The sequence below is a fragment of the Coffea arabica genome, chromosome 2c (assembly GCF_036785885.1).
Source record: "Coffea arabica cultivar ET-39 chromosome 2c, Coffea Arabica ET-39 HiFi, whole genome shotgun sequence".
NCBI lineage: Eukaryota > Viridiplantae > Streptophyta > Magnoliopsida > Gentianales > Rubiaceae > Coffea > Coffea arabica.
In genome coordinates, this window is record NC_092312.1 from 31,663,752 (window position 1) to 31,691,370 (window position 27,619).

The 27,619-nt window shown below is 36.3% G+C and overlaps 2 protein-coding genes and 1 long non-coding RNA gene across 8 annotated transcripts; 2 read left to right on the forward strand and 1 right to left on the reverse strand.

Annotated features, from left to right (window-relative positions):
- Positions 1–3,923: 3,923 nt before the first annotated feature.
- LOC140035302 (uncharacterized) lies at positions 3,924–4,680 on the reverse strand. Its single transcript, XR_011839335.1, has 2 exons — positions 4,383–4,680; positions 3,924–4,156 (listed from the first exon to the last, which is right to left on the reverse strand). It is a non-coding gene; the product is annotated as an uncharacterized lncRNA (long non-coding RNA).
- A 4,106-nt stretch (positions 4,681–8,786) lies between these two features.
- LOC140035615 (zinc finger BED domain-containing protein RICESLEEPER 1-like) lies at positions 8,787–10,928 on the forward strand. The gene is made up of 3 exons (XM_072076915.1): positions 8,787–9,071; positions 10,401–10,716; positions 10,816–10,928. Exons 1-3 carry the CDS (start codon positions 8,787–8,789, stop codon positions 10,926–10,928), a joined length of 714 nt encoding a protein of 237 aa, XP_071933016.1.
- Positions 10,929–18,395: 7,467 nt separating this feature from the next.
- LOC113727201 (heme A synthase COX15) lies at positions 18,396–25,353 on the forward strand. 6 transcript variants are annotated; one of them, XM_027251228.2, is made up of 9 exons: positions 18,396–18,724; positions 18,951–19,068; positions 21,581–21,852; positions 22,460–22,758; positions 23,079–23,304; positions 23,390–23,635; positions 23,756–23,866; positions 24,776–24,907; positions 25,050–25,353. In XM_027251228.2, exons 3-9 carry the CDS (start codon positions 21,610–21,612, stop codon positions 25,221–25,223), a joined length of 1,431 nt encoding a protein of 476 aa, XP_027107029.1. In that variant the 5' UTR covers positions 18,396–18,724; positions 18,951–19,068; positions 21,581–21,609; the 3' UTR covers positions 25,224–25,353. The 6 variants fall into 6 exon arrangements, 5 of the variants coding, with proteins under 5 accessions (XP_027107029.1, XP_071931810.1, XP_027107030.1 ...); XR_011839336.1 differs by lacking the exon at positions 18,951–19,068 and having other exon boundaries at positions 24,780–24,907; positions 25,050–25,256; XM_072075709.1 differs by lacking the exon at positions 18,951–19,068 and having other exon boundaries at positions 24,776–24,940.
- The last annotated feature ends 2,266 nt before the right edge of the window (positions 25,354–27,619 follow it).

The window sequence follows — 27,619 nt, forward strand, 5'->3', positions numbered from 1 at the left end:
CTACCAATGATGATCTTGATCTCCCTATTGCTCAAAGAAAAGGTAAACGTGCATGTACTTATCCAATCTCTTCAGTTGTTTCCTACAATCATTTGTCTTCCTCTTCTCGTGCTTTTCTTACATCCCTAGACACTATTTCTGTACCCAAAACTGTTCAAGAGGCATTAGCTCATCCCGGATGGCGGAATGCTATGATTGAGGAAATGAATGCTCTAGATGTCAATGGTACGTGGACTTTAGTTACCCTACCTGCAGGTAAACGAGCTATTGGATGTAAATGGGTGTTTACGGTCAAAATGAATCCTGATGGTTCCATTTCTCGATTGAAAGCTAGACTTGTTGCTAAAGGATATGCTCAGACTTATGGCGTGGACTATCATGATACTTTTTCTCCTATAGCTAAACTTGTTTCTATCAGGTTATTTATCTCCCTTGCAGCAGCTTATGACTGGCCTCTGCATCAATTAGACATCAAGAATGCCTTTCTTCATGGTGATCTTCAGGAGGAGGTCTATATGGAGCAACCACCAGGTTTTGTTGCTCCAGGGGAGTATGGGAAAGTCTGTCGTCTGAACAAATCTCTATATGGTTTGAAACAGAGTCCTCGGGCTTGGTTTGGAAAATTTAGCCAAGCTCTTGAAAAGTTTGGGATGCAAAAGAGCAAGTCCGATCATTCTGTTTTCTATAAACAATCTCATGGGGGTATTATTCTGTTAGTTGTATATGTGGATGATATTGTCATCACAGGTAGTGACCCTAGAGGAATTTCGTCTCTGAAGTCCTTTCTTACTACTCAGTTCCATACCCAAGACTTGGGGATGTTAAAGTATTTCTTGGGAGTTGAAGTTAGCAGGAGTAAGAAAGGAATCTTCCTATCTCAGAGGAAGTATGTGCTTGATTTACTGATGGAGTCGGGAAAATTGGGTGCTAAACCATGTAGTACCCCAATGGTTCCTAATTTACAGTTAACCAAAGAAGGTGAGTTGTTTGCAGATCCTGAGAGGTATAGAAGACTTATTGGAAAGTTGAATTATCTTACTGTGACACGTCCTGATATTGCTTATTCAGTGAGTGTGCTGAGCCAGTACATGTCATCACCAACTATTGACCATTGGAAAGCAGCAGAACAAGTTTTACACTATTTAAAAGGTGCTCCTGGACGTGGTATCCTATATGGCAATTATGGTCATACTAGGATCGAATGTTTCTCAGATTCTGATTGGGCAGGGTGTAAGGAAGATAGGAGATCTACTTCAGGATATTGTGTTTTTGTTGGGGGAAATTTGGTTTCATGGAAGAGTAAGAAACAGAATGTAGTCTCACGATCAAGTGCAGAAGCTGAATACAGAGCTATGGCAAAGTCTGTGTGTGAAATCATATGGGTATATCAGCTCCTGAGTGAAGTAGGAATTAAGGTCTCGGTACCTGCAAAGCTACGGTGTGATAATCAAGCTGCACTTCACATTGCTTCTAATCCAGTCTTTCATGAACGAACGAAACATATTGAGATTGATTGTCACTTCATTCGTGAAAAGATCCAACAGGGTTTGATCACTACAGGTTATGTGAAGACTGGGGAACAATTAGGTGATATATTCACAAAATCTCTTAACAGGATCCGTACTGATTATCTATGTAACAAGTTGGGCATGATTGATATCTATGCTCCAACTTGAGGGGGAGTGTTACAGATTGTAGGCTGATTTGTAGGGATTAGATAGCTGATTTGTGGGGATTAGATAGTTACAGATGTAGGCTGATTTGTAGGGATTAGATAGCTGATTTGTAGGGATTAGATAAGTTACAGATTGTAGGCTGATCTGTAGGCTAAATAATAGGAACTAGATATGTCTATACTTGTATATATACCGTTATGATTGATGAATAAAAAAAAGAAGAAAATTCATTCCCTTTTTCTGAGTTTAACAAGAATTAACAAAAAACAATACAAGTCTAGAAAACAATCAAAAGGTCCAAACAAGTCCAATTTATAAGTCGTCATCATGATAAGTCATCTTGACAACAAAGCTTCATCATTCATTCCGGGACAACAAAGCTTCAAAAGGTCCTTTATTAAGCTTTTGTTTTTCTTCCATTGTCTGGGATAGTCTTTAATTCTATGTTTGGAATCTGTTTACAAGTACTTAAGTAGGTTTGACCAGGACAGTTTCTTTAGGGTTGTCAGACTAAGGCCAATTGCAGAATCATTAGCCTCAAGAACATGGTTAGAATCATCCACGGTTAGAATTGTTCTTAGTGATGTCAAAAATATATTCATGTAACTCAGAATTTTTATACCTAGGATAGAATTTATATTCTAACATTCTGGGTTACACCTGGCAGCTTTTGGTTGCTTCTCTAGTATTCAGACTCCTTGTACATGTTTGGTAGTAGACAGCAGTCTTAATATGTAGACATAATAGTTTTCCAACTGTAGGTTGTGCATAATTTAATGAGCTCTAATTAGTCAACAATAGATTTGGTTGTTTACCTTTCAGAAACAGGAGGTCACGGAATGATTTAGTAGCATGTAAACCTAGCAAGGGACTTATATTATTTAATAAGTGGAGTAGCATTTGAGCTTCTGTGAAATACACTAATGGTGGATTGTAGAAAAGATGATTTGAAGAATATACACCAAAAGGACAGAAACCAGATATGTATAAACATTTTGTCTTATAGACAGAAGCAGAAAAAGCTTTGGCTAAAGTAAGAAAAGAACCTTGCTGTACAGAAAATCAAATTCTGTTTCATCATAGAATCTTTGTGTCACTGCACTTTGGTTAATAAAGTTTTCTAATTATAGGATTAAGTGTTTACCTATAACAGCTAAAGATTGAAAGACTGGCAACTATGATAAATGGTAGTATGAGATTATTATTGAAAGAGTCATAGTTATTATATCTATGTTAACCTGTTATATTAACCCGACAAGACAAACAAGAAGATTTGTTCAACAACTGAAAAACATGCTTTGGAAGATTGTGTCAAATTCTCACTTCACTTCACCAAGTAACCAAACGTGTCAAAAATTCATCCCAATTCGCCAAATGGAAGTACTTGAAGCAAGGGAAACTTTCTACATGCTTCAATATCAAATTATAATACAACTCCACAATGACATGGTTATCAATTACTGAATTAAGTGACAGAAGGGACCATATGATAGGCTGTCCAACTGAAAGACCGAGGACTTTTTTTTCTTTTTTTTTTATCCAGTTTTCAGATAATACCAAAAGAAAAAGATTTTTACTGAGGCCGTTGGTGGAATTTAGCAGTGAAATACTGGGAATTTAGCAGTTTAGTACCAACATCTGGTACCTGACCACCAATTAATTGACATTTTTGATTGTCGACCAAAAACATTAATAGGGAGTCTACCTCCCAATTAAGTTCCGGTTTCACCAGCGGCGCAACTCAACAACAGGGCAACCAAATTATCTAACGAGTCAAAAAAAAAGGAAAATTGCAGGACAAACAGACTGACTAGGGGTGTGCATCGAAATCGAAAGCGGTAATTCGGAAGTTTGAAATCGGAAATTTTCGAAATTTTGGCATCAGTTTTCCCGACCGAATTCGATTTCAAAATGGCTAATTCCGATTTCGAATTCGATACCGAATTGAATTCGGAATACGGTGGATTCCGAATTCCCCGAATTCTTTTTTTTTCCTCCTCTATTTAAGAGGAGATTTGAAAGCCGTTCCTCCTCCAACCAAAACAGGTTGTTAACCAGAATCATTAACACCAATTTAATCCACGAACATGTCATGAACACATCTAATCATTATCTTCTATCTATTAAAGTTCAACCCTGCTGAGTGCTGAGCTTCAGAGATCTCAGAAAGAGCACAAACAAATGCCAATTGTAACTGAAAGTCATAGAACACCCTCAGCACATTCATATATTCCACGACTAATCAACTTAAAAATAGGCAAACACCCTAATTTACATTGTCATATATAAATTTAGAAACGGGCAAACTGTCTTTTGACAAATTTAATGTTCGCAGCCAGAAGCATGAACAGAAAACACATACAGTGCACAAAAATGTACAATGGCGTCTGCCTGCTGGATGGTTTTCAAGATGTGCTTGGAAAACACATAAGTGAAAAACAGAAGTTGAAAAACAAAAGTTCAGCACCTCTGTTGCCCCTCTGTTGCTCCGTGTATGTCAGGGAGAAGAAGAAACAAAGAAATTAAAAAGGTCAAATGATACAATTTGTTAATTAACACTCAAAACCAATTTTTGTGCGTATTAGTACCCAAAGAACGCATTTAACTAAGAAAAAATAAGGATTGAGCATGCCATTGAAATTATTGATGAAAAATCACTGGCGTAAGAAACATAGCTGAAAAAGGTGAGTAAAAGCACTGGCGTACCTCAAATTGTCCGACAGTCTTGAATATGAAGGCTGATGGTGTCTGTCTCTGTCGGACTTGAAGAACTGGTGTTCAATTTCAGGTGTGATGCAAATCACGAGTGAAATCTCTAAGGTGAAAGAGGCGATGGAAGCGGTGAGTAGGGGTGTCGGTGAGAGAGTAAACTGAGTCGGTGAAAGAGAGTGAGAGAGAGTAAGCTTCGTCGGTGACTCGGTGAGTCAAGCGGTGACGAAGACAGTGACGAAGAGGCGATGAAGGAAGAGGCGGCGCGGCGGCAGCTCAAGGTGAGTTAAGAGAAATTAGGGAAGCTCAATTTGTCGGAACTCGGAAGCTCGATTTCAATTAGTAAACTTATTATGTTAAAAACTATATTATATTATAATTATATTTAAATATTATTATTAGAAATCGAATTCGAATTTCCTAATTCGAATATCCCAATCGGTAATTCCGATTTCAAAATTTTTATTTTCGAATTCGAAAACGAAATTACCGATTTCAGTTCCGAATTACCGAAATTCCGAATTCAATTCGAAATCGATTTCGAAATCGAAATTTTTCGAGTTTGCACATCCCTAAGACTGACAGATTATCTAATTTGTGGACAAACCAAAAAAAAAAATTTTTTGATTTAGGCTGATCAGCTTATAATATAATCATTTAGCTGCTGCTGCAATGACAAGTTCATAAGGATCATATGCCCAAAAATTACGGCAGTATATATACATTATACAGAGGGCCGAGGGGACGGAAGGACAACCAAAACCCAATAATCAACAACGAAAGGAACAAAAAGGGAAAAAGGATAAACAAACCTGGAATAAGCTTGAGGCCTTTCAGGAGTGCAATAGTAAATCTTAAATGAGAATCGTGAAGGTAGCAGCTGAGATGAATTGAGAATCGTGAAGGTAGCAGCTGAGATGAATTGAGATGAATTGGTGAATTGATGTCCCTAAACCTAAAGCTGAGAATCGTGATGTCCCTAAAGCTGTTGATGAATTGATGGGTAGCAACTGAGAAATGAGAATCGAAACAAATGAATTGAGTTGAAGCGGCGAAGCAAAGAGTGTCGTGAAGGCTGAAGACTGAAGAGTGAACTGAAGAAGTGAAGATTAGGTTTAGACTTTAGATAATTGCGGTCAAAATTGAAAATTCGGCCAAAAATTGGAGAACCGCGGTTCACGGGTTGAACCGGTTTTAACGGGTTTTACGGTTTTTACAATTTTGACCGGTTCTTGGTTCAGGTCAACAAAAACTATGAATCGGACCGGACACATGACCAGTTTGCGGTCGAACCGGTCGGTCCGGTCCGAGTTTGAAAACATTGGTTTTAGGGAGTTTGGTGTTTTGAGTTATAGAAGAGTCTTGTGGCGAGGGTTAAAGCCTTTATGGCTTTTTATCTTACATTACATGACCGTTTTTTGAGCCGCGACAAGGGAATTTCGAGCAATAGACAGAGGGTCCACAAGGGCAAAGAATGAAGCAAGCTTGCTGCCTACGGAGCAGTGGTAAATTGGCCCGACGATAGATTTAATTCTGATGAGAACCCAAAAATAGTCCAAAAAGAAGCATTAGACCATGACGCAGATCCAGTGTGTGAGTCCATTTTTTTTTTGTCGTAACGGTGGAGTTCCTATAATTTAATCTAGTCTAATCTAAGAGTAGGAAAAGAGACTCGATGTGAATAGAGACTCTATCGCCTTTGAGAAAATTGTAACACGGTCTAACCCAAAAAAAAAAAAGAAGAAAAACAGCAACGGAGTAAAACAGTATATTATTACTCAGCATCGGATACATTCGATAAATTGAAATATGAAATCCAAATTTATTAAATTATTAAATTGTTAAGTATTAAATCTAATACATTTGAGTGCATATTACATTCAGTGATAAGTGAATAGTTTATCACTTAATTTTAGAAACAAATTTTGCCTAGAAAATTCAGTGTCGATTAATTAATTCAGATGTTCAATTTTTTTGCTATAAAACGGTTTGAATATGTTAAGATTTGAAACCATTAAATTTAAATGTTAAATTGAGTTGTCACACAGGATTTTAATTTTTTTTTACAAAAATTTTTTTAATGGATTTAAGATCATTCCCACAGGATTTAATAGATTGGATCGATCATTCCCACAAATCAAAGCATGCCTTTAAGATCATGGACCCCATATAAGTGTTTGACAAATCATCCGCCAACAACCAACATAGTGCCCACACCACAATCTTAGTTGTTACTCTTAGAAGAAAATGCTTACAATCAATCCTTGTGAGTCCTAATTCCTAATCTCATAGATTTAAACCATTCTAAGCATCCTCTGTTCTTACAACATAGCTCCAAACCTTGCCTCAAGTGACATTAAAGATCAATCTATCGGTAAATAAATGGCCTAAAGAGCCTAAAATTACAGAGTTGCGATTGCCGAGAGCAAGTTCAGTTTCAAACTTTCGATCAACGATCCCCTAGATGAAGAACTTTTTTTTTTTTGCTTTGTTTTGATTCTTCTTCCTGGAATTAGTTAGTGAGGAAGCAATAGACTTAACAATTATGCCCAAAACCCAACAACCCACCCAATCCACCTATTAATTTGAGAGGTTGGGTTGGATAAATTAGGTGTTGGGTCAATTTTGAATTGGGTAATAAAAATTCACATATATTTTGGACGGTTTGGGTATTAATATTGGACACCCATTAGTCAACTTTAAAAAAATTTAAGAAATTAAAATCAAGGAACATGAAAAGACCAGCAAGTAGCAACTATGTTTCCTTGAGAAAATTCACAAGCCTCGCTGCCTTTGCTCTTGCAAATTCCTCCTCCACCACCAGCTTGTTGTCTTTACTCTTGAGCAAATTCATAAGCCTCCTCCACGAAGATTTCTTTCTTTCTTGTAAACAACGTTTTCAATCAAAAGAAACAAATTTTCAATCCCACTTTGGGTTTATTTTGCTACCCCTTTTGCAGTTCTATTATCTCAAATCCAAGTAGAAATCACAAAATCTCATATTAAAGCTGTCGAACCTTAACCCCATTTTCTCCTATGGTGTCCTTGGCTATTGTCCCTATCGGTATAAAGCCTTTATTTGTTTTTCTATATTTTTTAGCTTTCTGAATACTATTTTATTTAGAGACCTTGGTTGGTTATAGATCAATTGGAATATTGCAGATTTAACTAATTTAAACAAGTTGAAGAAGCAAGTCCTAACAATGAGATCTTGAACTTGCATTGCTTCATATTGGCATATTTGTTTTTTGTTTCCACTTTCTTTCTTCAATTCTAACTGCTGGATATATTGATTGTGTAATTGGTTAATAGGGGTTCTGATTCATTCATTGATTGGAATCGTTATACTTCCCTTTCGTTTTATTTGCCGTTGTCCTTTTACTCGATAGTGTACTTGCATTTCTTTATTTTTAGTTGAACTATTTTGGACTATTGCAAAAGATTGTACTTTGATTTTGTGTTTAATGGAACTGACAGAAATCGCCCTCGAGGGCAATAGATTGTGGTTGTGTATGATTATTGTGCTAAGTTGACCTACTGGCTTAGAGTAGTTGATGATGATTAGATGGATGAATTTGAACTTTGATGAGTTTGAGTGACTTGCATATTTTCCGTGCTTAGATTAATAATAGTTGTAATTAGTGCTACACTTTTTCATGTTCTCCTTGCATGTTGACCCATGGCTTCAATTTTGAACTTTTTCTCAAATTAGTTCATCATATTAAATTCCTATGCAATAATTAATTATGTTTCTAGTGCTTACCTTATTATATATATAACTGCTTGTGTTTGTGATCTTTTGATTGGAGCTTTAAATAACTAGCTTCCTATCTCATACTATTGTTTGTAAACTGGAAGATGATGAAGTAAGATTGAAGCCACCACTGCTTAGCTAACTGGAATGTCTATGGCTTTACCTCCTAGTCCTTTCCAATACTTTAAGCCCTTCTTATTTCTTGATGTCATCTACATTTTGCTGACTGATGAATCACATACCTTGTCTTAATCTTGACATAGGCGCACTTTCTACCCTATTCTTTCTTTTCTTTTTCTGGATAACAAACAAAAATTATAAAAGAATAAGAAAGTAACTAAAAATGTTGATGAAGAAGTTACTTTACAGTTCACACCAATTTGAGTTAAAAAACATCAACTTAAGCTCATGTAAGTATTTTTCAAAAGGGGTGCAGTTGTTCTGTTTCTTTCATGGGCTGCTCTGATATCTTATCCAGCAGGGCCAACCATTCCTATGTGAGAGAGTACCAATTCTATGAGATTATAGACAATTCAGCCTTTTGGCTTTACCCTTTTGCATTAATGTGCCGATAAAAAATATTTCTATGGCAGCTATATACTACAATATAATTCATCATTTGTATTTCTTATTTTCTATGACGGGATATGTCGATTGCTTGTGATCTTGATGATGATGTTGATAATTGCAGTCATGGGAGTAATATGGAGACATATAAGAGATCCCATTTAGTGGTTTGGCCTCATTTCCATAGGTTAGAACCTGATGAGCACGGTAAACAGAAAGCTATATGCAAAACATGTGGTAAGAAATACTTAGCAGATAATGTGAGTGGCACGTCTAGTTTATTACGCCATTTGGCAAGCCATGCTCGTAATGAGGAGCAGCCTACTGGATTAGCCACAGTTGATCATGAGATATATCGTGATAAGGTGGCTATTATAATTGTTAAACATGACTACCACTTCCAATTTGTGGAACACTTTGGAATTAGAGAATTGCATTTATTTTTAAATCCTCATGTGAAAAGCATCCCGGGAAATACAACTAAATCTGATGTGTTAAAGATTTATAGAAGAGAAAAAGAATAGGTCAAAAAAGAGCTTGAACTTGTACAAGGCCGAATTTGTTTGACATCTGATCTATGGTCCTCTATTACGAGTGATGGATACATGTCACTTACAGTACATTATGTTGATCAGAATTGGAATTTACAGAAAAGAATAGTTGTGTTTCGTCATGTACCCCCTCCTCATAATGGTCCAAATTTATACGAAAAACTGATTAATTTTCTAAAAGAATGAAAAATAGATAAAAAAAATTTCACCATCACTCTAGGTAATGCAAAATACAATGATAGAGTGACTAGATTATTGCAAAATTATTTTTTATTTAATGGTTCTTCTATTTGTGGAAGTGAGTTTTTTCATGTTCATTGTGATGCACATGTGTTGAATTTAATTGCAAAGGTTGGATTGGATGTAATTGATGAAACAATTTATAAAATTAGGGAAAGTGTAAAGTATGTGAAAAAAATCTGAAAGTAGAGTCATAAAATTTGCCGAATTAGTGAAACAAATGTCATTGGAGACAAATAAAAAATTGCGACAGGATATAGTAACTAAATGGAATTCTACCTATCTAATGCTTGAGAGGACCTTACTTTTTAGACATGCATTTTCTCGACTTCAAGATGTGGATGATGACTACAAGTTATGTCCATTAGAAGAGGAATGACGGAGGGTTGAAAAGATTGCAGAGTTTTGAGGCCTTTCTATGATATGACACTATTGTTCTGGGGAAATAAATACCCCATAGCTAACTTATACTTTCCCAATGTTTGGAAGATTCAGTGTCTCTTAAATAAAGAGGCCAATAGTCTAGATTTTTTTATTAGTGAAATGTCTTTTAATATGAAGACCAAATTTCAAAAGTATTAGGACTGCTATAGTGTTATCTTATCATTTGCCATTATTTTGGATTCTCGTTACAAACTCCAGTTTGTGAAATATTATTTTTTGTGTTGGATCCTCAATCACGGGATGAAAAGGTTCTTAGTATTAACCAAAAGTTGTTTCGTTTATTCGAAGAGTACTCTAAGACTAACACTGGTATTACTGTTGCACCAATGGAGAGTACTTTTAATGGTGATGATGGACAAACTAGAGATCTCATGGATGTGAGTAAAATTGATTCATATGTTTTTGTATTTTGTTTCAATTTATATAACCTTAAGCATTCAATATTTATGATATTTGTAGGGTTTTGATGTGTACCAATCTCAACAATGGGCAAGTGGTAACAAATCTGAGTTGGAGTTGTATCTTGACGAGCGACTAGTAGATCGTAAGCAACAACCAGATTTGAATGTTTTGACTTATTGGAAAGAGAGCAGAATTAGATATCCTGAGCTTTCACTTATGGCTCGAGATATCTTAAGTATTCTTATTACCACTGTAGCATCCGAGCATGCTTTTAGTCATGGTGGGAGAATTCTTGAAAAATTTCGAACTTCTATGTTGCTGGATAATATGGAGGCACTACTGTGTTCTCGAAATTGGTTGTATAATAGTAAAGGTAAATTAGATATTTAGTTGCATTGACTATTAATTTTCAGTAACTTAGGATCTCTTTAATTATTTTCTTCATTGGTTGTTTAAATCTGCTAAAATTTAGAGAGTCCTGATAAATATTTTGAAGTTGAACAGGAAGACGATGAGCAAGATCTTGGAATTGATATTAGTAGATTTATTGCTGAACAAGATGCATCTTCAAATGTTGATACTTAGTAAGTATGTCATATGAACTCGATATGTTAGAATACTTGTTATTGTTTTCTATTGTTATTTTAGTTAGATTTGTGATTTGTGCTTCAGGTGTAGAATGGGTATGGTCATGGAATGTCATGATTTTTCAAGTTTCACTTTTGTTGTCTTAGTCTTTTGTGTTATGAATTTTAATTGTAATACTACTGTCTAGTTTAGTTTCTTCTTTGTCTTGCCACTAGGTTTTGTTATACAGCACGTGGAGGATTTTGTTACACAGAGGATGACATATTTGAATTTAGCACAGGTGATACTCTGTTTTTAACTCATCTTATATATCTTGTTGTACAAAGATGAATGGCCTTTTGCTGGTTAGAATTTATGTTGTTTGGGTATTATCACTACAAAAGCAGATCCAAAGTGCACGTCTTTATTATCCAAGCAAATGTCAGCTTTATTGACATCGAGACATTTTTTACCTCTGTGATGTTGATTCTTTGACTTGCCAAAAGCGTTAGTAGTGAAACCCGATACAATGATCTAAGATTGGTTTTAACAACTAATTTGACTTTCATAATAGCATGATGTTTGGTTCCACTATGGACTACTGACTACTGACTACGAAGTCTTAACAATGTGCTACCCTCTGTGGAGCGCCTAGTTGGTTTGGAAGATCGATTTAGGATAATTTGTTGTTTTCACTTGTACGCATTTGAAGTGTTCTCAGGTGGATATGTGCATAAGCATATGATTGCTGTGCTTTCTCGTTACACGAAAAGTAGAAACATAGTTATATGTGTTTATTCTGAATGTGGTTGTCTTTTGTGTGTCCAATTATTCCGTTGCTTTTGCTTATTTGTTGGTTGCTAATACTTGCCATCTTATTTTTGTTGCAGATGTTCCAGTATATGTCCATTTGTTATATCACTGGGGTTGAATGCTGTCCTAGTGCCATAAAGCAAATTAGTTTCAGTTTTGAATTCTAGCATTTTTGGAATGTTCAGTAGCTGTTTATCTTTCCTCAGTGAGTTGTTGAAGGATTAGAATGTGCTTTATTGGTGACTGGTGGATGGTTGTGTTGTAATTGGACTTGTTCTAATGTTGCGTTAATTTTTTGAAAAATTTTCAAATGAATTGGATAGTGATATTTGAACTAACTGGTTGCGAATTGTATCTTTCTTATCAAATTTCAATTTAATTAAGGCGTGATTGGATCTTATTTAATATTGGTATGCCATTTTTTCATGCTTTATCTAACTTGGACCAAAATTGCTTTAGTATGTGAAAATGTATTTATGTGTGTAAAAAAAATTTTTTGTATGTAAAAATATATTAAAGAAAATTTATGTATCAAAATCTATTAATTAATATATTTGGTAATATTTGGATCTGGATTTGAGATGACCCAATATAACCCAACCCAAAATTAATCCAATTTAAACTTGAATGGGTTGAATATAACCCATTTAAGTAAAAATTCAATATGACCCGTCCAACCCGTCGAACTGTCAATTATAATTAAATTATAGGAATTCTACCCGAAAAAAAAAGACTCACACACTGGACCTGCATCATGGTCTATTTCTTCTTTTTGGACTATTTTTGGGTTCTCAGAATTAAATCTATCGTCAGGCCAATTCCCCACTGCTCCAAGGGCAGCAAGCCTGCTTCATTCTTTGCCCTTGTGGACCTTGTCTACTGCTCGAAATTCCCCGGTCGCGGTACAGAGAACGGTCATGTACGATAAAAGCCATAAAGGCTTAAACCCTCGCCTCGAGATTTTTCTGTAACGCAAAACACCGAACTCCCTAAAACCCCATTAGATTCAAATCCTCTAAACAGAACGAAGCGAGACAAAGAAATATAATCTAACCGGGTAGAGAAAACATGATGAGGAGCAGACTTATCTCAGCTTTCAGAAAAACTAAAAGCACATTTAATCAAATTTCCTCAAATTCAAGATTATCAAGATCAGGGGTTTGCATTTCCAATGAGCCCTCCTCGCTGATCCACTAAAAAACTTTTCTTTTTCTTCTAATCTTATTCCTGCAAGCCAAACCAGCATTATCAGAAGCTTGAGTAACTTGGGATTCAAAGCATTTCGTCGTCATTATCCTAATCATAAGGTTCATTTCTTGTTCCTCTTCTCAAGTGTAATCAGCATATTTTTGTATCTTATAGACCAACACAAATGTTTATTGCCCTTTCTCGTTTTCTTTTCCTTCCTTTTTTTTGGTATTTTATAGACAAACAGAAATGTCTATTCCGAAATTTTTTTTGGTATAATAGGTTTAGCATGTTTAGGTATTGATTAAAGATCATCCCTTTGTTCAAATTTGGTGGCAGCTTAATGTTAAGATTGTTAGTAGACAACTAGAAGCAGTGGATTTTTTGTGAAAAAAAAGAAGATGACATTTTTCCTTCGAATTTGATATGAACTGTTTCAATTCTTAGTCATATTGATAGGAAGCAACATGGAAATACTGCAGGTTTTAGCCATATCTTGATCTGTTAGTTGCTTTGGTCTTTAATACCTCTGGGATAGGATGCTGTTAAAATCTCAATTGTAAGTTTGAAAACTGGGAAATTTGGCTTGATTAATGGGTAGAAGATCTTAACTTAGATGCTGTAATTCGGTTTGATCTTGTACTTTCGTTTCATGGACAAGGCAATGGCCTTTATTAGCATTTGTTCTAACGATCATGGTTGCTAACTCAGATTTCTGGTTTTAGGGTTTCTGCAGACCATCCTTTAGGAATTTATCCACTGCAGCAGCTGCGTCTACAGAAAAGAAGAATTAAGGCTCCTTGTAACTGCTGGGCCTCGAGCCCAAAAGTTGGTTGGGATATGGCTTTTTGGATCTGCTGCTTGGGCCTTCAGTATGGTGGTGCTTGGTGGTATGACACGATTAACCAGATTGGGGCTTTCAATGACTGACTGGAAATTCACTGGGAGGCTTCCTCCTCTTATCAGATGAAGATTGGCTGGTTGAATTTGAGAAATATAAACAGTCACATGAATATAAACGGTCAGTTGAGGTAGCAATTTATGCTTCTGTAGTTCAAATTATTTGCTGTTTTACTTTTGCAAGAATTAGTGTCATGTTTACAACATTAACTTTTTGGAACTCCTGATGCTGATATTTATTTATTTATTTGCTGCATACGGTATTTCGTGTCTTGATGAATTTTCTGTGCTCTATGTTTGTTGATTAGGTCTCTACTAATCATTAAACGTGATAGTAATTTTTATGTCAGTCACAATATTTGTTAGTCATGTTCACTTGGGAGCACTTTTCTCTGCATTTCTTATTTTTGTTTTGTTGCAGTGTAAACAAAGGGATGAGTATTGATGATTTCAAGTTCATTTATTGGATGGAGTATGCACATCGAATATGGGGAAGAACACTGGGTATCATGTTTGCTCTGTCATTCTCTTAATTTCTTCGCAAGGGTTATATTACTTTACAACTTGGACTTAGATTATCTGGGTTATTTTCTCTTGGTGCCGGGCATGGACTAATAGGTTGGTGGATGGTTAAAAGTGGTTCAAGAACTAGGTTTTCTACTTGCAATGATTAATATCTGACACGTTCTATTCAAAAAGGTCTAATTTCTTTTCCTTTATAGGACCCCGCATCGGAATATGCTGAACCAAGAGTCAGCCCTTTCCGCCTAGCGGCCCATCTTACTTCAGTATTTGTAATTTACAATGGGATCTTTTGGACTGCTCTTTCAGTTGTTATGCCTGAACCTCCTGCTGAATTAGTAGCTTGGCTTAAGGGTGCTGCAAAAGTTAAGCGACTTGCCCTTCCTGTGAGCATTCTTGTCGGCATCACTGGTGTCTCAGGAGCATTTGTTGCAGGAAATGATGCTGTATTTACCTATTGCTTCTTTGCAACTTGACATGTTTGCCAATAATCAAAGGACAAGCTCTGTATTTTATAATATAGATATACACACACACACACACACATTTTAACTTGTGGCTGCACCTAAAATCAATAGGGTCGTGCCTTTAACACTTTCCCAAAGATGGGTGATACATGGGTTCCAGCAGATATTTTCAGTATGAAGCCTCTTCTGCGGAACTTCTTTGAGAATACATCAATTGCGCAGGTAACCTCTCTTAGTTTCTATCAGACTTCACATTTACAGAAATATTATTGGATTCCAAATGAATTGGTGAACTCTATTTATTCTCATTAGGAAGTGTGCTATCTTTGTTTATTATCAATAGTTTCATTATAGGAATCTACTTATGAAATGAAATGATGTGGACACTGACACAAGAAAAGGTTGGACATTTGATGTTACATTTATTTTCTTTTTCTTTTTCTTCTAGCAAAATTTAGCACATTGAAGAGATGGTTCTCAGATAACGTTGACCTTCTCCTTTGGGATCATCAGGACAGAAATAGAAGTATGAATCAAGTACTCAACCTGGTACGTTGACATTGATAATGATTGTAGATGGAAGATACAAAGTCAGATTTACTGTAGTCAAGATGCTATGAGAAAACTTTCAAGCAATGTACGCTTAATAATCTTGAAGTTTTATGGCTTGGCTGCATAAGTATTTACTTTGTGTGATATTTGACTCAATTCACTGTATGACAAACTTGGCTCTCTAATGCTTATGTTCTTGAAAGATGTAAAGTGACTAGATGCAAATATGAAATCTCATCTCTGTTAGAATCCATATTTTGTGCTGGTATGCAAACTTTTCTGATAACAAGACTCGATTTCTTTGACAGCTTGATCATCGTGTACTTGGCACTACGACTTTAGCAGCAATTGGTGGCTTATGGTTCTCAACTCAGAAACTGGACCTGCATCCTGCCATACGCTCCTTGATCGGAAGTATAGTAGGCGTGGCTGCTCTCCAGGTGTGTCCTACTAAGTTCTAGCAATCCTTGTTGGCGAGCTTTATCGCAATTGTCCGGCCAGTTCCTTGGCATGATTGCCTTTGTCAGACACGCATGAATGATTTTACATTTATCTGTTAAATAAATTTTGCTCCGTCGGCAGGTCACTTTGGGGGTATCAACTCTTCTGTCATAAGTACCTGTGTCACTTGGCACAGCTCATCAAGCTGGAGTTCTAACGCTTCTAAGTCTGATGCTTCTGCTCAATCACACCGTACGTCGGCCTTCGGTGTCACTTCTGAAGACTCTGCCGCCTGTTGTAAAAATAGTCACCTAGACGATCATCAGGATAATGTGTATTAGACGGCGGATTATTTTCCGCTTCCCATATTTAGATTACTTAAAAAGAAACTGCAAATGAGAGTTCTGAATGTAGCTGTTGTATGGAAGAAGATTTGGTGCAAAATGGTGTCTTTCTTGCATCTGCAATTTTTGTCATCAGTGGGAATGCTAATTATTTTAGAACCATTGTGGTCCTTCATGCAATGTTTTTCATTCTTTTTTCCACTTAGGAGTATTCCAACCTTTCGATTTTGTTCCAAGGATACGCATCAAAGTAACACATAGTGATCAATCACGGGCAATGTTTTCAAACTCGGACCGGACCGGCCGGTTCGATCGCAAACTGGTCATGTGTCCGGTCCGGTTCATAGTCTTTGTTGACCTGGACCAAGAACTGGTCAATATTGTAAAAACTATAAAACTCGTTAAAACCGGTTCAACCCGTGAACCGTGGTTCTCCAACTAAGATTGTGATGAGATTAGGAATTAGGACCGACGAGGATTGATCGTAAGCATTTTCTTTTGAGAGTAACAACTAAGATTGTGATGTGAGTGCTGTGTTGGTTGCTGGTGGACAATTTGTCAAAACACTTATAAGGGTCCATGATCTCGAAAGTATGCTTTGATATGTGAGGATAATCGGATCAAATGCATTCAAACTTTTTTTCAAAAAAAAAAAAATAAGACCCTATTTGATAAATCAATTTAACACTTAAATTTAATATTTTATAACAAAAATTGAACATCTGAATTAATTAACTGACACTGAATTTTCTAGGCAAAAATTGCTTCCAAAATTAAGCAATAAATTATTCACGTATCACTGAATGTGATATGCACATATATGTATTAGATTTAATACTTAACAATTTAATAAATTAATGAATTCAAATTTCAGATTTCAGTTTTATCAAATGTATCCAATGCTAAGTAATAATAGACTATTTTACTCTGTTGCTGTTTTTCTTCTCCCTTTTTTTTGGTCACACCGTGTTACAATAAAGCGAAAGGACTCGCACTGGACTTGCCGCACCTGCATCATAGTCTAATTCTGCTTTTTGGACTATTTTTTTGTTATGAGAATTAATTCTATCGTCGGGCTAATTCCTCGTTGCTCCATAGGCAGCAAGCCTGCTTCATTCTTTGCCCTTGTGGATCCTCTGTCTATTGCTCGAAATTCCCTTGTCGCGGTTCAGAAAACGGTCATGTAATGTAAGATAAAAAGCCATAAAGGCTTAAACCCTCGCCACGAGACTCTTCTATAACTCAAAACACCAAACTCCCTAAAACCAATGTTTTCAAACTCGGACCGACCGACCGGTTCGACCGCAAACTGGTCATGTGTCCGGTCCGATTCATAGTCTTTGTTGACCTGAACCAAGAACCGGTCAAAATTGTAAAAACCGTAAAACTCGTTAAACCGGTTCAACCCGTGAACCGCGGTTCTCCAATTTTTGACCGAATTTTCAATTTTGACCGCAATTATCTAAAGTCTAAACCTAATCTTCACTTCTTTAGTTCACTCTTCAGTCTTCAGCCTTCACGACACTCTTCGCTTCGCCGCTTCAACTCAATTCATTTGTTTCGATTCTCATTTCTCAGTTGCTACCCATCAATTCATCAACAGCTTTAGGGACATCACGATTCTCAGCTTTAGGTTTAGGGACATCAATTCACCAATTCATCTCAATTCATCTCAGCTGCTACCTTCACGATTCTCATTTAAGATTTACTATTGCACTCCTGAAAGGCCTCAAGCTTATTCCAGGTTTGTTTATCATTTTTCCCTTTTTTTTCCTTTCGTTGTTGATTATTGGGTTTTGGTTGCCCTTCCGTCCCCTCGGCCCTCTGTATAATGTATATATACTGCCGTAATTTTTGGGCATACGATCCTTATTAACTTGTCATTGCAGCAGCAGCTAAATGATTATATTATAAGCTGATCAGCCTAAATCAATTTTTTTTTTTTGGTTTGTCCTCAAATTAGATAAGCTGTCAGTCTTAGGGATGTGCAAACTGGAAAAATTTCGATTTCGAAACCGATTTCGAATTGAATTCGGAATTTCGGTAATTCGGAACTGAAATCGGTAATTCCGTTTTCGAATTCGGGTCAAATTCGAAAATAAAAATTTTGAAATTGGAATTACCGATTGCGAATTGGGATATTCGAATTAGGAATTCGAATTAGGAAATTCGAATTCGATTTCTAATAATAATATTTAAATATAATTATAATATAATATAGTTTTTAACATAATAAGCTTACTAATTGAAATCGAGGTTCCAAGTTCCGACAAATTGAGCTTCCCTAATTTCTCTTAACTCACCTTGAGCTTCTGCCGCGCCGCCTCTTCCTTCATCGCCTCTTCGTCACTGTCTTCGTCACCGCTTGACTCACCGAGTCACCGACGAAGCTTACTCTCTCTCACTCTCTTTCACCGACTCAGTTTACTCTCTCACCGACACCCCTACTCACCGCTTCCATCGCCTCTTTCACCTTAGAGATTTCACTCGTGATTTGCATCACACCTGAAATTGAACACCAGTTCTTCAAGTCCGACAGAGATAGACACCATCAGCCTTCATATTCAAGACTGTCGGACAATTTGAGGTACGCCAGTGCTTTTACTCACCTTTTTCAGCTATGTTTCTTACGCCAGTGATTTTTCATCAATAATTTCAATGGCATGCTCAATCCTTATTTTTTCTTAGTTAAATACGTTCTTTGGGTACTAATACGCACAAAAAATGGTTTTGAGTGTTAATTAACAAATTGTATCATTTGACCTTTTTAATTTCTTTGTTTCTTCTTCTCCCTGACATACACGGAGCAACAGAGGGGCAACAGAGGTGCTGAACTTTTGTTTTTCAACTTCTGTTTTTCACTTATGTGTTTTCCAAGCACATCTTGAAAACCATCCAGCAGGCAGACGCCATTGTACATTTTTGTGCACTGTATGTGTTTTCTGTTCATGCTTCTGGCTGCGAACATTAAATTTGTCAAAAGACAGTTTGCCCGTTTCTAAATTTATATATGACAATGTAAATTAGGGTGTTTGCCTATTTTTAAGTTGATTAGTCGTGGAATATGTGAATGTGCTGAAGGTGTTCTATGACTTTCAGTTACAATTGGCATTTGTTTGTGCTCTTTCTGAGATCTCTGAAGCTCAGCACTCAGCAGGGTTGAACTTTAATAGATAGAAGATAATGATTAGATGTGTTCATGACATGTTCGTGGATTAAATTGGTGTTAATGATTCTGGTTAACAACCTGTTTTGGTTGGAGGAGGAACGGCTTTCAAATCTCCTCTTAAATAGAGGCGGAAAAAAAAAGAATTCGGGGAATTCGGAATCCACCGTATTCCGAATTCAATTCGGTATCGAATTCGAAATCGGAATTAGCCATTTCGAAATCGAATTCGGTCGGGAAAACTGAAGCCAAATTTCGAAAATTTCCGATTTTAAACTTCCGAATTACCGCTTTCGATTTCGATGCACACCTCTAGTCAGTCTGTTTGTCCTGCAATTTTCCTTTTTTTTTGACTCGTTAGAAAATTTGGTTGCCCTGTTGTTGAGTTGCGCCGCTGGTGAAACCGGAACTTAATTGGGAGGTAGACTCCCTATTAATGTTTTTGGCCGACAATCAAAAATGTCAATTAATTGGTGGTCAGGTACCAGATGTTGGTACTAAACTGCTAAATTCCCAGTATTTCACTGCTAAATTCCACCAACGGCCTCAGTAAAAGTCTTTTTCTTTTGGTATTATCTGAAAACTGGATAAAAAAAAAGAAAAAAAAAAGTCCTCGGTCTTTCAGTTGGACAGCCTATCATATGGTCCCTTCTGTCACTTAATTCAGTAATTGATAACCATGTCATTGTGGAGTTGTATTATAATTTGATATTGAAGCATGTAGAAAGTTTCCCTTGCTTCAAGTACTTCCATTTGGCGAATTGGGATGAATTTTTGACACGTTTGGTTACTTGGTGAAGTGAAGTGAGAATTTGACACAATCTTCCAAAGCATGTTTTTCAGTTGTTGAACAAATCTTCTTGTTTGTCTTGTCGGGTTAATATAACAGGTTAACATAGATATAATAACCATGACTCTTTCAATAATAATCTCATACTACCATTTATCATAGTTGCCAGTCTTTCAATCTTTAGCTGTTATAGGTAAACACTTAATCCTATAATTAGAAAACTTTATTAACCAAAGTGCAGTGACACAGAGATTCTATGATGAAACAGAATTTGATTTTCTGTACAGCAAGGTTCTTTTCTTACTTTAGCCAAAGCTTTTTCTGCTTCTGTCTATAAGACAAAATGTTTATACATATCTGGTTTCTGTCCTTTTGGTGTATATTCTTCAAATCATCTTTTCTACAATCCACCATTAGTGTATTTCACAGAAGCTCAAATGCTACTCCACTTATTAAATAATATAAGTCCCTTGCTAGGTTTACATGCTACTAAATCATTCCGTGACCTCCTGTTTCTGAAAGGTAAACAACCAAATCTATTGTTGACTAATTAGAGCTCATTAAATTATGCACAACCTACAGTTGGAAAACTATTATGTCTACATATTAAGACTGCTGTCTACTACCAAACATGTACAAGGAGTCTGAATACTAGAGAAGCAACCAAAAGCTGCCAGGTGTAACCAAGAATGTTAGAATATAAATTCTATCCTAGGTATAAAAATTCTGAGTTACATGAATATATTTTTGACATCACTAAGAACAATTCTAACCGTGGATGATTCTAACCATGTTCTTGAGGCTAATGATTCTGCAATTGGCCTTAGTCTGACAACCCTAAAGAAACTGTCCTGGTCAAACCTACTTAAGTACTTGTAAACAGATTCCAAACATAGAATTAAAGACTATCCCAGACAATGGAAGAAAAACAAAAGCTTAATAAAGGACCTTTTGAAGCTTTGTTGTCCCGGAATGAATGATGAAGCTTTGTTGTCAAGATGACTTATCATGATGACGACTTATAAATTGGACTTGTTTGGACCTTTTGATTGTTTTCTAGACTTGTATTGTTTTTTGTTAATTCTAATATTTAGACAATTGGACATGTAAGTTGGATAACTATGTTAATTGTGTGTGTTAATTGTTGGATATTGCTCTTATGTTAATTGTAGTTTAGCATTTATATCTTATTCTGTGCATAGATGTGTGTGTGTGTGTGTGTTTCCTGAGCTAGGAAACTTGCATTTAGATTTAATCTAATTCTGCTGTTCATGGAAAGGCATGTAGATAGTACACTAATAGGAGATGCAAATTAGGGGATATATATATATATATATATATATATGTTATTTATTTATTTATTTATTGAACCGAGGTTGAACCGGTCCGACCGATTGAACCTCGACCCTTTCACTTCACCGGTTCGCTTGACGGTCCGGGTTTTAAAACATTGCCTAAAACCCCATTGATTCAAATCTTCTAAACAGAACGAAGTGGAGAGCAGGGTGGAGAAAACATGATGGAGAGCAGACTTATCTCAGCTTTCAGAAAAACTAAAAGCATAGTTAATCAAATTTCCTCAAATTCAAGATTATCAAGATCAGGGGTTTGCATTTCCAATGAGCCCTCCTCGCTGATCCACTCAAAAACTTACTCTTCTTTTTCTTTTGATCTTATTCCTGCAAGCCAAACCAGCATTATCAGAAGCTTGAGTAACTTGGGATTCAAAGCATTTCGTCGTCATTATCCTAATCATAAGGTTCATTTCTCGTTCCTCTTCTCAAGTGTAATCAGCTTATTTTTGTATCTTATAGACCAACATAAATGTTTATTGCCCTTTTTCGTTTTCTTTTCCTTCCTTTTTTTTGGTATTTTATAGACAAACAGAAATGTCTATTCCGAAAATTTTTTTGGTATAATGGGTTTAGCATGTTTAGGTATTGATTAAAGATCATCCCTTTGTTCGAATTTGGTGGCAGCTTAATGTTAAGATTGTTAGTAGACAACTAGAAGCAGTGGATTTTTTGTGAAAAAAAAGAAGATGGCATTTTTCCTTCAAATTTGATATGAACTGTTTCAATTCTTAGTCATATTGATAGGAAGCAACATGGAAATACTGCAGGTTTTAGCCATATCTTGATCTGTTAGTTGCTTTGGTCTTTAATACCTCTGGGATAGGATGCTGTTAAAATCTCAATTGTAAGTTTGAAAACTGGGAAATTTGGCTTGATTAATGGGTGGAAGATCTTAACTTAGATGCTATAATTAGGTTTGATCTTGTACTTTCGTTTCATGGACAAGGCAATGGACTTTATTAGCATTTTGTTCTAACGATCATGGTTGCTAACCCAGCTTTCTGGTTTCAGGGTTTCTGCAGACCATCCTTTAGGAATTTATCCACTGCAGCAACTGCGTCTACAGAAAAGAAGGATGGTTTGAGGCTTCTTGTAACTGCTGGGCCTCGTGCCCAGAAGTTGGTTGGGATATGGCTTTTTGGATCTGCTGCTTGGGTCTTCAGTATGGTGGTGCTTGGGGGTATGACACGATTAACCAGATCGGGGCTTTCAATGACTGACTGGAAATTCACTGGGAGGCTTCCTCCTCTAACAGATGAAGATTGGCTGGTTGAATTTGAGAAATATAAACAGTCACCTGAATATAAACGGTCAGTTGAGGTAGCATTTTATGCTTCTGTAGTTCAAATTAGTTGCTGTTTTACTTTTGCTAGAATCAGTCATGTTTACAATATTAACTTTTTGGAACTCCTGGTGCATTTTGTGCTAATATTTATTTATTTATTTGCTGCATATGATATTCTCATAGGGTATTTTGTGTCTTGATGAATTTTCTGTGCTCTTTGTTTGTTGATTAGGTCTCTAGTGATCATTAAAGATGATATTAATTTTTATGTCAGTCACAATATTTGTTAGTCATGTTCACTTGGGAGCACTTTTCGCTGCATTTCTTATTTTTGTTTTGTTGCAGTGTAAACAAAGGGATGAGTATTGATGATTTCAAGTTCATTTATTGGATGGAATATGCACATCGAATGTGGGGAAGAGCACTGGGTATCATGTTTGCTCTGCCATTCTCTTACTTTCTTCGCAAGGGTTATATTACTCTACAACTTGGACTTAGATTATCTGGGTTATTTGCTCTTGGTGCTGGGCAGGGACTAATAGGTTGGTGGATGGTTAAAAGTGGTTTAGAGGTATCAAGAACTGCGTTTTCTACTTGCAATGATTAATATCTGACACATATCTATTCAAAAAGGTCTAATTTCTTTTCCTTTATAGGACCCCGCATCGGAATATGCTGAACCAAGAGTCAGCCCTTACCGCCTAGCGGCCCATCTTACTTCAGCATTTGTAATTTACAGTGGGCTCTTCTGGACTGCTCTTTCAGTTGTTATGCATGAACCTCCTGCTGAGTCAGTAGCTTGGGTTAAGGGTGCTGCAAAAGTTAAGCGACTTGCCCTCCCTGTGAGCATCCTTGTCGGATTCACTGCTGTCTCAGGAGCATTTGTTGCAGGAAATGATGCTGTATGTACCTATTGCTTCTTTGAAACTTGATATGTTTGCCAATAATCAAAGGACAAGCTCTGTGTTTTATGAGTCAGATATATATGCATTTTAACTTGTGGCTGCACCTAAAATCAATAGGGTCGTGCCTTTAACACTTTCCCAAAGATGGGTGATACATGGGTTCCAGAAGATATTTTCAGTATGAAGCCTCTACTGCGAAACTTCTTTGAGAATACATCAACTGTGCAGGTAACCTCTCTCAGTTTCTAGTCAGACTTCACATTTGCAGAAATATTATTGGATTCGAGATGAATTGGTGAACTTTATTTATTATCATTAGGAAGTGTGCTGTCTTTGTTTATTATCAATAGTTTTATTGTAGGAATCTACTTATGAAATGAAATGACGTGGACACTGACACGAGAAAAGGTTGGACATTTGATGTTACATTTATCTTCTAGCAAAATTTAGCACATTGAAGAGATGGTTCTCAGATAATGTTGACCTTCTCCTTTGGGATCATCAGGACGAGAAATAGAAGTGTGAATCAAGTACTCAACCTGGTACATTGACATTGACATTGATAATGATTCTAGATGGAAGATACACAGGCGGATTTACTGTAGTCAAGATGCTACGAGAAAACTTTCAAGCAATGTAGGTTTAAAAATCTTGAAGTTTTACGGCCTGGCTGCATAAGTATTTACTATGTGTGATATTTGTCTTAATTCACTGTATGACAAACTTGGCTCTCTCTAATGCATATGTTCTTGAATGATGGAAAGCAACTTACTTTAGTTCTCTGACCGGATGCAAATATGAAATCTCATTTCTGTTAGAATCCATATTTTGTGCTGGTATGCAAAATTTTCTGATAACAAGACTATTTCAAGATGCTATGAGAAAACTTTCAAGCAATGTAGGTTTAAAAATCTTAAAGTTTTACGGCCTGGCTGCATAAGTATTTACTATGTGTGATATTTGTCTCAATTCACTGTATGACAAACTTGGCTCTCTAATGCACATGTTCTTGAATGATGCAAAGCAACTAACTTTAGTTCTTTGACCGAATGCAAATATGAAATCTCATCTCTGTTAGAATCCATATTTTGTGCTGGTATGCAAAATTTTCTAATAACAAGACTATTTCTTTAATAGCTAGATCATCGTATACTTGCCACTACGACTTTAGCAGCAATTGGTGGCTTATGGTTCTCAACTCGGAAACTGGACCTGCATCCTGCCATACGCTCCTTGATCGGAAGTATAGTAGGCATGGCTGCTCTCCAGGTGTGTCCTGCTAAGTTCTAGCAATCTTTGTTGGTGAGCTTTATCACAATTGTTCGGCCAGTTCCTTGGCATGATTGCTTTTGTTAGACACGCATGAATGATTTTACATTTATCTGTTAAATAAATTTTGCTCCGTCAGCAGGTCACTTTGGGGGTATCAACTCTTCTGTCATACGTACCTGTGTCACTTGGCACGGCTCATCAAGCTGGAGCTCTAATGCTTCTAAGTCTGATGCTTCTGCTCAATCACACCGTACGACGGCCTTCGATGTCACTTCTGAAGACTCTGCCTCCTGTTGTAAAAACAGTTACCTAGAGGATCATCAGGATAATGTGTATTAAACGGCGGATTATTTTCAGCTTCCGATATTTAGATTACTTAAAAAGAAACTGCAAATGAGATTTTTGAATGTAGCTGTTGTATGGAAGAAAGATTTGGTGCAAAATGGTGTCTCTCTTGCATCTGCAATTTCTGTCATCAGTAGGAATGCTCGTTATTTTAGAACCATTGTGGTCCTTCGTGCAATGTTTTTCATTCTTTTTTCCACTTAGGAGTATTCCAACCTTGCGGCTTTGTTTCAAGGATACACATGAAAGTAATACACAGTGATCAATCACGGGACTTGCTGGTAATTACTAGGTTACAGAGCTAGTCGGACCACTCGTAGGGGGCTTGCAGTGATTTTCATTTGATCGTACGTAAATGTTTATTTTTGGCATCAAAATGTAGCATAGTTGGTAATAAGTCAGGAATTAGAAATAGCTCGAGGTTTTATATCAAATGAAATTTACCGGTTTGGCTTCAAAGTAAGATAAAAAAAAATTCGGGTGAAAAAATTTATAAGTTCTCATTAATTGTGTAGGTTAATTCTTACGGAATGATATGAAACTTTAGAGGTTATAAAATAATAATGATTAATCTTTCCTATACTAAGTGTATACACTGTTAGCATTGGATGAATGATAACTATGTAAAATTTGAATTTGAAATTTAGTTTTTACAAACATGTCATGAATCAAACGGTGATAGTGTATTCACTGTCAGTGTATATAAGATTTACTCAAATAATAATTAAATTTTTTTAATAATTAGAAATGAACATTGAATTGGGTGGTAAAATAGATTTAAAATTCTCGGGTACCATGTTTTTGGATTCGATCCGGAAACCTCTAATTAGGGGTGTGCAAATTTGAAAAATTTCGATTTACCAATTTTTTTCCAATTGAATTCGGAATTTCAAATTCGAAATTTCGATAATTCCGAATGTAATTCGATAATTCCGATTTCGAATTGATCGATTTCGAAAATTAATTTGAAATTCCGATAATTCCGAATGTAATTCGATAATTCCGATTTCGAATTGATCGAATTCGAAAATATAATTTTTGAAATCGGAATTACCGATTTTGATGTGGGGACTTCGAAATGGGAACTACGATTTTGATTTCGAATAATAATATTTATATATAATATAATATTTTTTAACAATACATATATAATATATATTATATAACATAATGAATACTGACACATCTAACAATTAACAAAAATAAAAAAGCAAAAGTGCAAATTGAAATTGCAAAACCTAATCTATTAACTCTTCCGCCTCTTCTTCATCGTCTCGCAACTAAGGCTCACTGTCTCACCTTCCTTTCTCGGCCTCCACCGCCTGCTAGTCTTCAATTGAGAGTCAACAGCCCAGCTTTCCTACTTTGTCAGCTTACTCTCTCTCTCACTCTCGGTTTCACCTTCATCTTCACGCCATCTTCACTCTTCATCTTCAGCCCTTCATCTTCAAGGACAAAGCAAGCTATTTCAGGAATGTTTAAGTGGTTGATAGCTCCAACAATCTCAAGGCTCCCAAAGGTCTTGGCACCTTTACTAAGCAATCCAACTGCTATGATGTCCAGACTAGTAGCAATGGGGATTGGGGCCATTACTTTTACTTTGGAGACCCTGGTAGAAATCCCAATTGCTCTTGAACAACTACCCCCACCCCCACAAAGAAAAAAAAAAGAAAAAAAAGTAACTACTTCCTCTGTATTATCTGACGTAGTCTCCTACCTTACCCCTCTTTAGATCTGTCTCTCTCTCCTCATTATACACAACCACCATCCTTTTTTACCATTTTCGTTTAGGTCGTGTTAGTAAAAATGCCACCTTTTCAGTAGTTGGAAGTTTTGCCCCTTTGGATAAGTAAAATGGGGAGAAACGGCCTTGGTTTCTCATAAGCTCAAAAGAAACAGGGTCTTTGTTAATTTCTTTATAGCAATTTCTTTCTTTGATGCTCCGCGCTTGGGAGTGCTATTGTGACTAGAAATGTTTTGAGTGTAGCTTAATTGTTATGTTATCAGCTTCATTCTTTACCTTTTCCTCTTGAATTTGAGTAAGAGAAACAGTCGACTTGTGGAATCCAAGGGGACAACACTTGTGGAAGTCATTAAATTCGAACAGGTTTTTCTATTTTTTTAACAAGAAAAAAAAGGAACAGGTTTGAATTCGGCGCATTCGGAATTCACCGAATTCCGAATTCAATTCGGCATCAAATTCGAAATTGGAATTGGCCATTTCGAAATCGAATTCAGCCGGAAAAATTCATTAAAAAATTTCAAAAAATTCTAATTTCAAACTTTCGATTTACCAATTTCAATTTCAATGCACAACCTTATCTCTAATGACCATTGTAGCCCTCAAATTATACGTCCGTTGAT

Excerpts from the sequence above, each read along its gene's own strand:
- LOC140035615 (XM_072076915.1), top strand. The coding sequence starts at position 8,787 with ATGTCGATTGCTTGTGATCTTGATGATGATGTTGATAATTGCAGTCAT. Across the intron at positions 9,072-10,400 it reads ATGAGATATATCGTGATAAG|GGTTTTGATGTGTACCAATC; the intron begins GTGGCTATTATA and ends TGATATTTGTAG. Across the intron at positions 10,717-10,815 it reads TTGGTTGTATAATAGTAAAG|AGAGTCCTGATAAATATTTT; the intron begins GTAAATTAGATA and ends GCTAAAATTTAG.
- LOC113727201 (XM_027251228.2), top strand. The coding sequence starts at position 21,610 with ATGATGGAGAGCAGACTTATCTCAGCTTTCAGAAAAACTAAAAGCATA. Across the intron at positions 23,636-23,755 it reads TTGTTGCAGGAAATGATGCT|GGTCGTGCCTTTAACACTTT; the intron begins GTATGTACCTAT and ends TAAAATCAATAG. Across the intron at positions 24,908-25,049 it reads TAGGCATGGCTGCTCTCCAG|GTCACTTTGGGGGTATCAAC; the intron begins GTGTGTCCTGCT and ends CTCCGTCAGCAG.